Here is a 13,046-nt window from a genome sequence, read left to right on the forward strand (position 1 = left end):
ATAATACAATTGATGTTAGCTGAAACTATCTCATTTCTTTTAAGTATTGTAATATAATACAATTCATGTTAGCTTCCTTCCAATCATTAACTATCTACCAACAATTGATGCTTATATGGATTAGCATCTGCATCTATGTGAGGCATGTGCACTGACAACCTGCAATACAAGCATAGCATAGCATATCAATTCACAAGAAAAAAGAAAAGAGAAGCTTCAAAAATAAATGAATCCCATAACAGAAGGAACAAAGTCATATAAAACTTGGTATATTTTTAAGGTAAAAACTTACAAACAGTTATTTTCATGTAAAATTAATAGTTGAGAACCAGTAAATAAAAATTTAGTTAAACTTGTCAAATTATCTAACAATTCTTAATTATAAATTTTATATGAAAATAAATGCACGTGAGCCTTCATATTTTAGTATGCTTTTGTAAAACTGATTCTACGTAGAATTAGTTATATGAGTTACACAAACATGCTTTGATTGGAAATGAGTAATGACAAGTAAAAAGATTGAGCAACTGTACTTAAAGCAAACTGGCATCTAAACTCTAAACACGAATCTATGCATTCTCCAAATAAAGTTCTTCTTTCCACCTCATTTTCCATAAAAGCAAAGCAAATTCAGCAACTAGAAAAAGCATGATGAGTGCAATGATAAGGAATATGAGACAAACATTATCTAAGAACTCAACCAATTGGATTTGGAAGGACCATTGTGCAAGCACAGTCAAATTTGCACACCCCAACAAGGTTAAGAGCTAATAAACAAGTTAAAATATTGAAAAGCTCAAAGCTTTCAAAATTATGAGCCAACTTTACAACATGGACATCGAAAAACAAGTAACAAATTACAAATTACAAGAAGCAGCTATTAAAAACAAACTAAACTAATCCTAACATTCAGAGTTTCAGTATTTCAGTTTCAGATGTTCAAATTCTTCAACAAAAAATAACTAATTAAATAACTATCAGTCTAAGTATCTAACACTAATTAAACTATTAAAGCATTAGTTTAATTTTTGATACATTATTAACTTATTAAAGCATGTTTAATGTTTTTTCCATCAAATTCCAATAACCAATTTCATCATTCATCACACCAGATGACCAGAATTTAAACTAAAAAAAATTAAACTATTAACATCAGAAGTCAGAACTAAAATGGCAGAACCGATGAAAGCTCAGGCAGAACCTAAATTATTGATATTTAAATTTGGGGAAAAAATTACCTTGGAGAAGGAAGCTCAGGCAGAACCAAAGAAGAAGAGAGGCAACTCAGGCAGAACCACAGAAGTGCAGAACAGAGGGCGAGGAACGCAAATCAAAGGTGAGGAACGAGGGAAAGAACAGAAGTGTCGTGAAGCGTCGAGGAACCTTCAGCGTCGCCGTCAGCCTTTAGCTTCACCGACGAAGTGAGGACTGAGGAGTGGACATGAATGACGGTGGCAGCGCTGCACCACAAGGAAAAAGATGGCGCGGGATCTGTCCAGCCTCCGGCGTGGTGGCGCAGACAATGGTGGATGGTGGCACGATGGGCTTGGAGAAGAGAGTGAGGGCTTGGAGTCTTGGAGGAAAGTGTTTCTCTGTTCTGTGTGTTAGCGTGGTTTGGCCATTTAGGATTAGGGTTTTCTTACATGAACGAAGCCCTTTTCCTTTTTTTTTTGCCCCAAAACGACGCCGTTTTGGCGAAAATGGGCTCCCAAATCAAACTCGCTGACTCGCCCTCAAACTCGCGAGTTTGACCGATTCTGTCCGAGTCTAGCCGAGTCTACCCAGAAACGAGTTTGTGTCCGAGTTAACTCGATTCTACTATCTAAACTCGTAAACTCGTACGAGTTTGCGAGTTAACTCGCGAGTTTGACAACCATGATGGCAAGTATGGGGGAACGTTGCTTGTCGCTATTGCACAGGACGGGAACTCCAACATACTTCCTGTTGCATTCGCACTAGTCGAGGGTGAGAATGCTGAGTCCTGGTCCTTTTTTCTCTCCCACCTGCGTCATCACGTGACACCGTAGCCAGGTCTGCTGGTTATATCGGACAGGCATAACGGCATCAAGGCCGTGCTTGAGGCTCCCGACGGAGGCTGGTTACCTCCATTTGCATACCGGGCATTCTGCATTCGACATGTAGCAGCAAATTTCGCCCTAACCTTCAAGAGCAAAGACGCAGGGAGGCTTCTTGTCAACACAGCGTATGCAAAGACCGAGGTAGAGTTCGATTACTGGTTTGATATTCTGCGGTTTGAAGACCCGGCGATGTGTGACTGGGCGAACCGGATTGAGTATTCCTTGTGGACACAGCATTGTGATGAGGAGCGGAGATTCGGGCACATGACGACGAATATCTCTGAGTGAAGGCAACATACGGAAGGTTGGCCGAACTACTTGTTTAAGCCATTTTTTTTAAATTGTTTTGCATAGAATAAAGGGTATTTTAAGCCATTTTAAGCCATTTTATATGCAAAACAATTTTAAAAAATGGCTTAAAAAATGTTAGAAATACTATAAAAATTTGTAATATTCTAGTATTTTGGGTAAATACGGGTTATAACTATATTTATTTTAATTTTTAAATTATTATTGACTATGTAGAGTATTTTTTTAATGTCCTAAGTCATTAGGACATTACAAATTTTTATAGTACTCCTAACATTTTTTAAGCCATTTTTTAAAAATTATTTTGCATAGAATAAAGGGCATTTTAAGCCATTTTAAGCTATTTTCTATGCAAAACAATTTTAAAAAATGGCTTAAAAAATATTAGGAGTACTATAAAAGTTTGTAATATTCTAGTAATTTAGGTAAATACTGGTTATAACTATATTTATTTTAATTTTTAAATTATTATTGACTATATAAAGTATTTTTTTAATGTCCTAAGTCATTAGGACATTACAAATTTTTATAGTACTCCTAACATCTTTTAAGCCATTTTTTTAAATTATTTTGTATAGAATAAAATATTTTTTTGTGGTATAATTTAAATAAATTAATTAAAAAAATTATAAAAAAATATTCATGAGCTATTAAAAATGGGCAAAAGTGTATTGTATGAAATTCGAATTGATAACTCATTAATATTTTAAAAAATTCTCGTAATTAAATATTTTGTTAGCTTTTTTTTTATTGCATGAAATAAAATATATATTTTTTAATTTTAAATTATTAATTTTTTAATCAATTATTAATTTTTTAATAAAAAAATGGGTAGAATTAAATCATGAGTAATTTAAATCTGGGCAATTCGAATTACTATGTGCAGCGTGTGTGAGTGTAATTCGAATCAGGTTGATTCGAATTATAGCGTGTCTGCGTGTGTGAGTAATTCGAATTACATTGATTCGAATTACATGTAATTCTAGTTCGAAACATACTGATTCGAATTATATAGTAACGTGCATTGGTGGATTCATGAATCAGTTTTTCATTTGGCTGATTTGTGTAAAATTTCGTTCTCCTTGACTTATTATAATATTTTGCCCTTATAATTATGTAAGTTATTATTTTTAATTTTTTTATTTAGCAAAATTTATTAGTGATAATGTTAGAGATTAATATTGTTTATAATGATTAAATGATAGTTAACATATTGTAGTTAGAAATGTATCATTGGATTTAGTTAGTGAATGTTGTTAATGTAGGTTAATACAATAAGAAATATATTTTAAGTGTATTTAATAATAATTATTAGAATTATATTTTATATTTTTAGTTTTATTAATTATTATTAGATGCTAAATTATTATTGCATAATTTCTATAAAATAGATTTAATATATTCTAAGTAAGTAATAAAAATTAAATATTTTTAAATTTAATAATTAATTAGTTATTATTGAATATTATTAGTTAAATAATTTATATATTAGCTGTACATAATGGAATAATTGAATTTAGTGTAAATGAATTAGTAAATTAGTTTATTAACAATAAATTTAGTATTAATTTGAAAATGATTTATTATTATTAATAAATTTAGATACTATTTAATTTTTTTGGATATAATAATAATAATAATAATAATAATAATAATAATAATAATAATAATAATAAAAAGTTGTTTTGGCCTTGTATTATGTGTTATGTATCATGTATAATGTATGTATGTGTATAAATAGAATAGAATAGAATTAATATGATATTAGTGTTATTAAAATTATAATTTTATTTTATTATTTGGATAATTAATAGTAGTTTGTTAAATATAATTAAATCATGTTAATGATAATAAATAATTCTGGTTTTAAGGTTATAAATTGTGATAAAATAATTAAATATAAATTAATTAATAAAATTTCAATTATTCAATGTTTTTAGATAATTTTGTTTGATGTACTATTTGGTTACATTTTGTAGAGTTTATGAATGTTGATATGTAATCATCTATTGTTGTTGAATCTCTATGATCCTATTGTGGAGGAGTATTTATGGAAAATTGGTTTTTATCACGTTTTTTATGTTGGAATAATTCAATGTCAGTCGACAATATTAAACACTCTAATCAAGAGGTGGTTTGCACCCTAACACACATACTTGCAGTTGGTGAGTGTGCTGTGACATTGAAAGATGCGACTGTTATTCTTAGTCTTTCGATAAATGGTCTTTCAGTGACAGGAGTGATCATGAGTAGTCACGATGTCTTAATGGCTGAATATTTGCGCTAGTTTGGGGTTGCATATAGAAAGACAGATTGTATAGGAAACTTCATAAAATTGACGTAGTTTTGGAATCTAAAAGATCGTTTAGAGTTGACTGATGAAAATGACATTCAAAGATATGTGAAGTACCACATCATGTTATTATTTGGAACAATCTTATTTAGAGACATATCTGGAGTTTTGTTCCGCAACTTCGTAAGGTCAGAGAATTTAGTTGGGGATCGGCATGCCTAGCACACTTATATAGAGCGTTATATAGGACATCTCGTTTAGCAAAAATGTCGGTGGACTATCGATTTTCCTGCAGTAAAAACGAGATGCCCTATATAGTGCTCTATACAAGTGTGTTAGGCATGTCAATCCACAACTAAATTTTTTGATCCTAGCGAAGTCACAAAGCAAAGGCAAAAGTTTTCGGTGCACCTCTACTTTAGACATATCTCCAAACAAGATTGTCTCAAATAATAATATAATGTGGCACTTCACGTACCTCTAAATACTATTTTCATCAATCAAATTTAGATGATCCTTTAGGTTTCGAAACCACGTCAACTTTATGAAGCTTTCTCTATAATCTACCTTCCTAAGTGCAATCCCAAATTGGTTCAAACATTTAGCTTCTAAGGCATCGTGACTACTCATAGTCACTCCTATCACTGGAAGATCATTTGTCGGAACACTAAGAATAACAACAACATCCCAATGTCACAACACACTCATCAACTAGAAGGTAAAATGTATGTGTGTCAAGGAGTCACCTCTCGATTAAAGCGTTTATCATTACCGACTGACATTAGATTATTCAAATATGGAAAACGCGATAAAAATCAACCTCTCGTAAATTCTCCTCCACAATAAGATTGTACAAATTCGACGATAGTAAATGATTACATGTCAACATCTGTGAACTCTACAAAACATAGCCAAATATTACACCAAAATCATCCATAAACATTGAATAATTAAATTTTTCATTAATTAATTTATATTTAATTATTTTATCACAATTTATAATCTTAAAAACATAATTATTTATTATTAGTAATATAATTTAATTATATTTAACAAATTACTATTAATTATTCAAAAAATAAAATAAAATTATAATTAATTATAATTTTAATAACACTAATATTATATTACTTCTATTCTATTCAATTCACACACATACATAGCACATAGCACAAGATTAATACAACTTATATTATTATAATAATAATGAATGACTTAAAATAACTAACTAATTATATATCCAAACATTTCGAATAGTATCTTATTTTCAACAACTCTAATATTATTATTAATAATACATAATTTATTAAATAATATATCTAAAAATTTTAAACAGTATCTAAATTTATTAATAATAATAAATAATTTTTTTAAATTAATATTACATTTAGTATGAATAAATTAATTAATTTACACTAAATTCAATTATTGATTCAATTATTGCATTATTGCATTACGTACTACTAACATATAAATTACTTAATTAATATTATTCAAAAATTTAAAAATTTAATTACAATAAATATATTAATTAAACATCCAATAATAATTAATTAATTATTAAAATTTAAAAATATTTAATTTTCATTACTTACTTAAAATATGCTAAATTTATTTTACAGATATTCTCCAATAATAATTTAGTTTCTAACAACAATTAATAAAATTTAAATATATCTAAAATATAATTATAATAATAATAATAATTATTAAATACATTAAAAATATATTTTCTAATGTATAAACCTATGTTAACAATATTCACTAACAATATTTCTAATTACAATATGTTAATTATTATTTAATTATTATAAACAATATTAATATCTAACATTATCATTAATATTTTTGCTAAATAAAAAAAATTAAAAATAATAACATATAATTAAAATAGTTGAAATAGTTATTGAGATTGGGGATTTGGGGTGCACTGGTGCTGTAGCTTTTTTGAACTTGGAATAAATTGAAAGAAGGTTGAAGAAGAGAGGAGAAGAGAATGTGATGACTCATGAGAGAAAGAGAGCTTGCACGGATTAAATCAAGGAGGAGTGGGACTCCTTGCATGCGCAACACGTGGAATTGGCGCACGAATCGAACGGTCCAATTTGTCTACCTAAATCGGACCGTTCGATTATTCTACCATCAAATCGGACCGTACGATCTGTTTTTCCCTAACATCACAACAGCGTTATGCTTTGTAAAGATTTTTTCCAATTTTTTTCTGCGGTACACGGGTTTTGGGTAAGCATAGTTAAGAATTCGGGTAAAACCCCGAGGTGCGAATCTCGATCTAAACCCTGGAGATGAGAAGTTAGAAAATGGCGCGCGTTGAAATGTTGTTAACTTGTTATAGATAAACATAGTGTTTCTCATTCTTTTTTGCAATTTAAGCAAATAAATGCTTGATCTCAGTTTTGGTGCTAACACACCCTTGTGTATGAGCATAACGACACAAAGAACACTGAGGGCAATGACATCATCATCATCATCATCACCTACCCAAGATTCTATGGAGCAACAGAAACCGCAACAAACACAAAGGTTGCAAATTTACCCAAATTCAAATAATGGGGTCACACCTTTTTGGAGAGGTACTCTTTCTTATAATGCTCTTGCTTGCAACTTTCCGCACAAAGAAGCTTTTTTTTTTTGGGATTTTGTTTATTGGGTTTTACTTTGCAGAGAAGTATGAAAGGGAGGCCAAGAGGTATTGGGATGTCTTCTACAAGCGCCACAAGGACAAGGTAAAGGGTTGTTTGCTTATTATGTTTTATTTAGTTGATTCTTGGTGAAATATTCTTTTTTAATTAGTATTAATTATAAGTGTCTTTTGCCATTGGTTTCATTGTTTTGGGAATTTGGATTTGCAAAGTGAATGAAGATAAGCTGAAATTTATAATAATAAAATAAAATAAAAAGCTGAGATTTTTGTAGTTTATTGGTGAAAATGATATACTGAATTGGATTCGCAGTAATACCTAAAGACTAGACTAGTCTATTCTATACTCTGTTAATGCAAATGTCTTATTGCGTCACTTTGTATTTGGTTTCCTCTTGTCTGTGGTGTCTATTGACTATTGCTGTAACTGGATGATCACTCTTCCAAGTTTTCCACCCATTATCTGTGTTTTATGTTCAAGGCATTTGCTATAAGTAGTTTTGCTGTAGTGATGATTCAATTTTTTTTACAGTTTTTTAAGGATAGGCACTACTTGGATAAGGAATGGGGAGATTACTTTTCGGTGAGTGAGGAAATGATATCTTCAATTTTGATTTGGTTTGTTTTCTTTTTAACTTTGATGCTTGCAGTACTGACAATTTAAGCAATTTTTTGCATGAAAATAATTTTTAGGGAGAAGGAAGAAAAGTGATTGTGGAGGTATATTACTTGCATTTTCTTCTTTCTTGGTGTTTATGAATGGAATTCATTTTCTGTCAAAGTCCTGTTTAGTAGTTCTTTGTATTAGTAAGTTGCTTAATAGTCAAAGCTATTTACTAAACAGGTTGGTTGTGGAGCCGGAAATACTATATTTCCAGTGATAGCATCTTATCCAGATGCTTTTGTTTATGCATGTGATTTCTCGCCACGGGCTATTGAGTTAGTTAAGGTCAGACATCTTCGTTTTGTAAACTTCCTCTCCATTGTAGCAATTTTGCTGTCTGCTTCTTGATTCGTTCCTGATCTGTTGATATAAAAGAATGTATGGTAATCGGTAATTTAGAGTGGCAAATAGATGGATCATGAATGTTGGATTGGACCATAGAAGATCAATAAAAAAAATAAACCATTATATCATTTTGATTTGTTACAAAATTGTTAAGACATCCAACAATATTAAATAGTATTAAACTGAATTCAATGGGTAAATAGTATTAAACTAAATTCAGATATAGATGGTTTTGATGGATGATAGAGTTATGGATGGTGGACCTAATTGCCACCGCTTCTGATATGATTCATTGTGCCGGAAAATGTAAATCCACATCCATACCTAGTATTGGAGCATTGGTCTAAACCGTGTTTGACACGAACACCTCCAGGTTAGCAGTATGTAGTTCCCCGTTCATAACCTCGGTGTCTATTGCTCAGTGATCCGCTAACTCAATCCAATTACATGTAAGACTTGGGAATTCATATTTCTATTATGGAAAAAGAGTGCATTAACTGCATTTGATATATGTTGATCAAGAACAAATTTGTATCACCTAAGCTTCTCTCATTTATAAAAAATAAAATAAAATATAAGGAGAAATATTGCTTATTTTACAGTATTCCAAATCCAACGGAAGCAAAGTTGTTACATTTATTTATGTAATTATATTTTTGTTTGTAATTGTAGACGCATGAAGACTTCAAGGAGTCCCGTGTTAGAGCTTTTGTCTCTGATTTGACAGTTGATGATCTGTGCAAAGAAATTCTTCCATCTTCGGTTGATATTGTTACCATGGTACTTACGTTGTGTATTGTAGAATGATTATGGGATCACATTTGCATTTCTTAGCTACTATCTGTCAATTTTTTGGCTTCATTTCACAAGTTTTGTGCTCTTGTTATTGAGAACTATATGTGGATCACTTGTTTAAGTATCTGACTTGGTAAACAGATATTTATGTTATCTGCAGTGTCCCCGGAAAAGATGCATCTAGTATTGCAAAATGTTAGAAAAATTATCAAGGTAAGAAACTTTAGTATTCAATAATTGGATTTACATTTTCATAAAACTTGCTAGATAACTTGTTCACAGTTCATTTCAAATGTGTTGAAATTCATGCCTTTCTCCATTTGCAGCCAAATGGATATGTGTTGTTCCGAGATTACGCCACGGGAGATCTTGCCCAGGTTGATTTTTATTACCATATAATATTCTAAAGAATAGACTAGTGCTCAATTTTTTGTCCAGATAATTTTCCTTCTGATATTGATTTCTCTTTAATAATTGTATGAATCGAAATTTACTTCTTTTTCTTGTTCATATCAAAGTGAATAAAAATAAAACGTTGCTACTTTTAGGTTTGATGACTATAGCAAGGTGGTTAGAGTAGGATGGATAGAGGTTTGGTTGATACGGTTCGGATGGTTTACAGTATAATATAAGAGAAAAGGAAAAATTACGAACTATAGTGTGTTGTTTTGGGAATTGTTTAATTCCAAATTTTGATTGACTATTTCTTTTTGTTTGAGCTATGATGATTCATGTGATTCATATTTTCTGTTCTATAGGAAAGATTTTCAGGGAAGGATCAAAAGATTAGTGACAACTTTTATGTCAGAGGTGATGGCACTGTAAGGTTTCAGTTCTGGCAATGTTATCTTACAACTTTGATCACCCAAATTTCTTATTTCCTAATGTAATGCTTTATTTTCTATCCAGCGTGCTTACTACTTTTCGAACGAGTTCTTGACGAATTTATTCAGAGAAAATGGTTTTGCTGTTGACAAGCTTCATGTATACTGCAAACAAGTTGAGAACCGTTCGAGAGAATTGATCATGAACCGGTAACTTTTCTTTTGCATAGTTTTACAGATGCGTGTTCTGCGTTCTTTCTTTTTGGAGAAAGGCATGTCACATTTGTCCCTTTATTTTGGAACTATGTAAATTATCTTAAAATTGTCCCAAGACAGGGACGATTTTAATTTTTTATCTCTGTATCCTTCTCCAAACATGTTATTGTCCCCAAGATTTCAGTTTTCTGTCTCAGGACAATCATGCAACGTTACCTTAGTGTTGTATATAAGAGTTATAATCTTACTTCAGTTATGATATTCATTTCTTCCCACTTTTCATCCACTTCCTAAAAGTGAAAAAGCGATTTGGTTTTTCTTTCACTCTTCTCTTGACTGTAATAACCCTTTATAGTTCTCCTACCGTGTTTGGTGGTTTCAGGCGTTGGGTCCAAGCTGTATTCCGGTTTACAGAGGATTTGAACTCTTCTTCTAGTAACGAAGCTGAGGGAAATCGTTCTGGTAGTTCTGAAGCGAAGCAAAATAGTTCGAATGGTAGTTTAAATGACACTGCAATTGACTTGTCTGAAGGTGTGGCATTTGACATGTTTGGAGCCTTACCTTCCAGCGACCATGAGGTAACAATTTTTCGCCTTTGATTGATTCTTTTAAGTTCTACCATAGAATTATCATATTCGAAGTCATCATTTTTTTTAATAAATAATTTGATGTATACTATCCGAGGCTACTTCTAAAAGACGTTTCCATAAATTTTGAATGTCTGATGGCAATTTTGAATGCTAATTTTCCTCCTTGAATTTTCCTTTTAGATTATTGAGATCAAACTTAGAGGTTGGGATTTCAAGATTAGGGTACTTTCAAAAGAGTACCAGCATACCTGCAAATCGACGGGCTTAATGCTGTGGGAATCGGCTCGATTGATGGCTTCTGTCCTCGCCGAAAACCCTGATATCGTTGCAGGGAAAAGGGTCTTGGAGTTGGGAAGTGGCTGTGGGGGAATCTGTTCTATGATTGCTGCTAAACATGCCGACCTAGTTGTTGCTACCGATGGGGATGCTCTTGCCCTCGACCTCCTCGCCAAAAACGTCTCATCGAATCTTGAGCCTCCATTGCTAACCAAACTAATTACAAAGAGACTGGAATGGGGAAACAATGATCACATAGAAGCCATAAAAGAAGGGAATAAAATAGGGTTTGATGTCATCATTGGCACAGATGTTACATACATTCCTGAAGCTATATTGCCTTTGTTTGCGAGTGCAAGAAAACTGATTACTTCTGACGCAAGCAACAGGCATGGTAATGTGCCTGCTCTGATTCTATGCCATATATTCCGTCGCGTAGATGAACCGTCTTTGCTTTCGGCCGCATCACAATTCGGGTTTAGATTAGTAGACAAGTGGCCGGCCGGAGTTCCAAACGAATCGTCTCAAGGCATTATAAGCAAATGGTTTTCAGATAACGGTTTATTGAATGATCTTCCTAGTACAGCATTAAACATATTGCTTTTCAGATTGGAGTGAAATGAGCTTGAATTGGAGTTGGTTTCTTCTTGATTCTTGTCTTCATTACAATACAAAATGAGATAAGTATCATGCAATTTGCAAAGTTAGATTCATTTTTAAGTACTTAAAAAACAATTTTGGTGCTTAATTATGTTTCAAATTTGATTCTTTTGTATGTTTTAAATTTAGATATTGATGGGGTATTTTGGAGCATTGTCCTGTGTATGTTGATTTGTTTTTGTTTTGTTTGTCTTTTTTTAAAGTTCATTTTTTTGTTCCCCACTTAGGGGGGCATTTTTTTTTATAATTTATATACTATGAACATTTTTGTACGGAGAAAGCACGGTTATTACTTTTTTTTGGGGGGTTTACCTTTTTTGTTTTAATTAATTTTTTCAAATGAATCATCTGCCAAAGTAGTACCAATAAGCATGAGAGGCTGAGAGCATATATTTATATAAGTTAGCTCTGTGAACGGAGGGTTACTTGTGAATTGTGATAAAAGATTTATTCTCTTAAAAGAGTTCAGAGATCTTTTGTTTCAAAAGAATTAGTCATTCTTATTAACGATAAAGAGAAGTGCTATAAGTAGGTTTTGTAATTTGTAGTCATTAATTAATTATTATTAATGTTTTTAATGGTGTGATGTGTGAGATTATTTACTTTTCTTTTGCTGGTTAAGTGCTGGTCTTTTAGATTTTTTTTACGATAAATATTATAAGAGTTTAATTTTAATACATTAATAATGTAAAAAATTTTACATAGTTATTCAATTAAACTTGAAATGTAATTTTCTTTAAACCCTAGTATGGCATGACTTATATATATGATATTTTTACTTATAGGAACTTTATACATTTTGATTGTTATGCATTAATAGCGTAAAAGAGTTTTGTAATATCATATAATCTAGTATTTGTGTTTAAATGATTTAGTAGCAAATTTAAATACCTTTGATATATAACAATACATATATATATATATATATACTTTTAATACTAATATTGCATGCAACCTAAATTTATTCCGTATGCCAACAAATAGTTGACAAATTAAGTTAGAATTTGTAATAAATTCTATAAAAAATGATAAATATTACATATACTAGAAGGAATTAATAACTGAAACTCGTTCATAAAAGAACGTTGATATAACATTTTTGCAATATTTCTATTTGTTAAATGTGTTCAAAAGAAAACCAACAAACATTAAGGGTAAAATAAGCACTGCCATAGAGTTATTAAGATTTCAAAAGTTTGAAATTAAATGGTTAGATAAAGATACATAAATAATTATATATCTAAGACAAAAAATCATACAATAGTTTCTTGAGTTTGAAGTTGAATCATGCATATGTTTATTTTTGTTTTATAATGAAATTTCATTTAAAATAATTG

General features: G+C 30.9%; 1 protein-coding gene across 1 annotated transcript; it reads left to right on the top strand.

Annotated features, from left to right (window-relative positions):
• Positions 1-6,666: 6,666 nt before the first annotated feature.
• LOC112755894 (uncharacterized) lies at positions 6,667-11,867 on the top strand. The gene is made up of 12 exons (XM_025804216.3): positions 6,667-7,271; positions 7,363-7,424; positions 7,872-7,922; positions 8,033-8,059; positions 8,184-8,288; positions 9,021-9,128; positions 9,285-9,356; positions 9,470-9,520; positions 9,902-9,964; positions 10,053-10,177; positions 10,566-10,761; positions 10,954-11,867. Exons 1-12 carry the CDS (start codon positions 7,079-7,081, stop codon positions 11,665-11,667), a joined length of 1,767 nt encoding a protein of 588 aa, XP_025660001.1. The 5' UTR covers positions 6,667-7,078; the 3' UTR covers positions 11,668-11,867.
• Positions 11,868-13,046: the final 1,179 nt, after the last annotated feature.

The sequence above is a fragment of the Arachis hypogaea genome, chromosome 6, assembly GCF_003086295.3.
Source record: "Arachis hypogaea cultivar Tifrunner chromosome 6, arahy.Tifrunner.gnm2.J5K5, whole genome shotgun sequence".
Classification (NCBI taxonomy): domain Eukaryota; kingdom Viridiplantae; phylum Streptophyta; class Magnoliopsida; order Fabales; family Fabaceae; genus Arachis; species Arachis hypogaea.

What these genes read in the sequence shown, in the direction of transcription:
- LOC112755894 (XM_025804216.3), top strand. Translation starts at nt 7,079, where the DNA reads ATGCTTGATCTCAGTTTTGGTGCTAACACACCCTTGTGTATGAGCATA. An exon ending in GGTCACACCTTTTTGGAGAG is followed by an intron (nt 7,272 to 7,362) that starts GTACTCTTTCTT and finishes TTTACTTTGCAG; the next exon opens with AGAAGTATGAAAGGGAGGCC. An exon ending in ATGTCAGAGGTGATGGCACT is followed by an intron (nt 9,965 to 10,052) that starts GTAAGGTTTCAG and finishes TTTTCTATCCAG; the next exon opens with CGTGCTTACTACTTTTCGAA.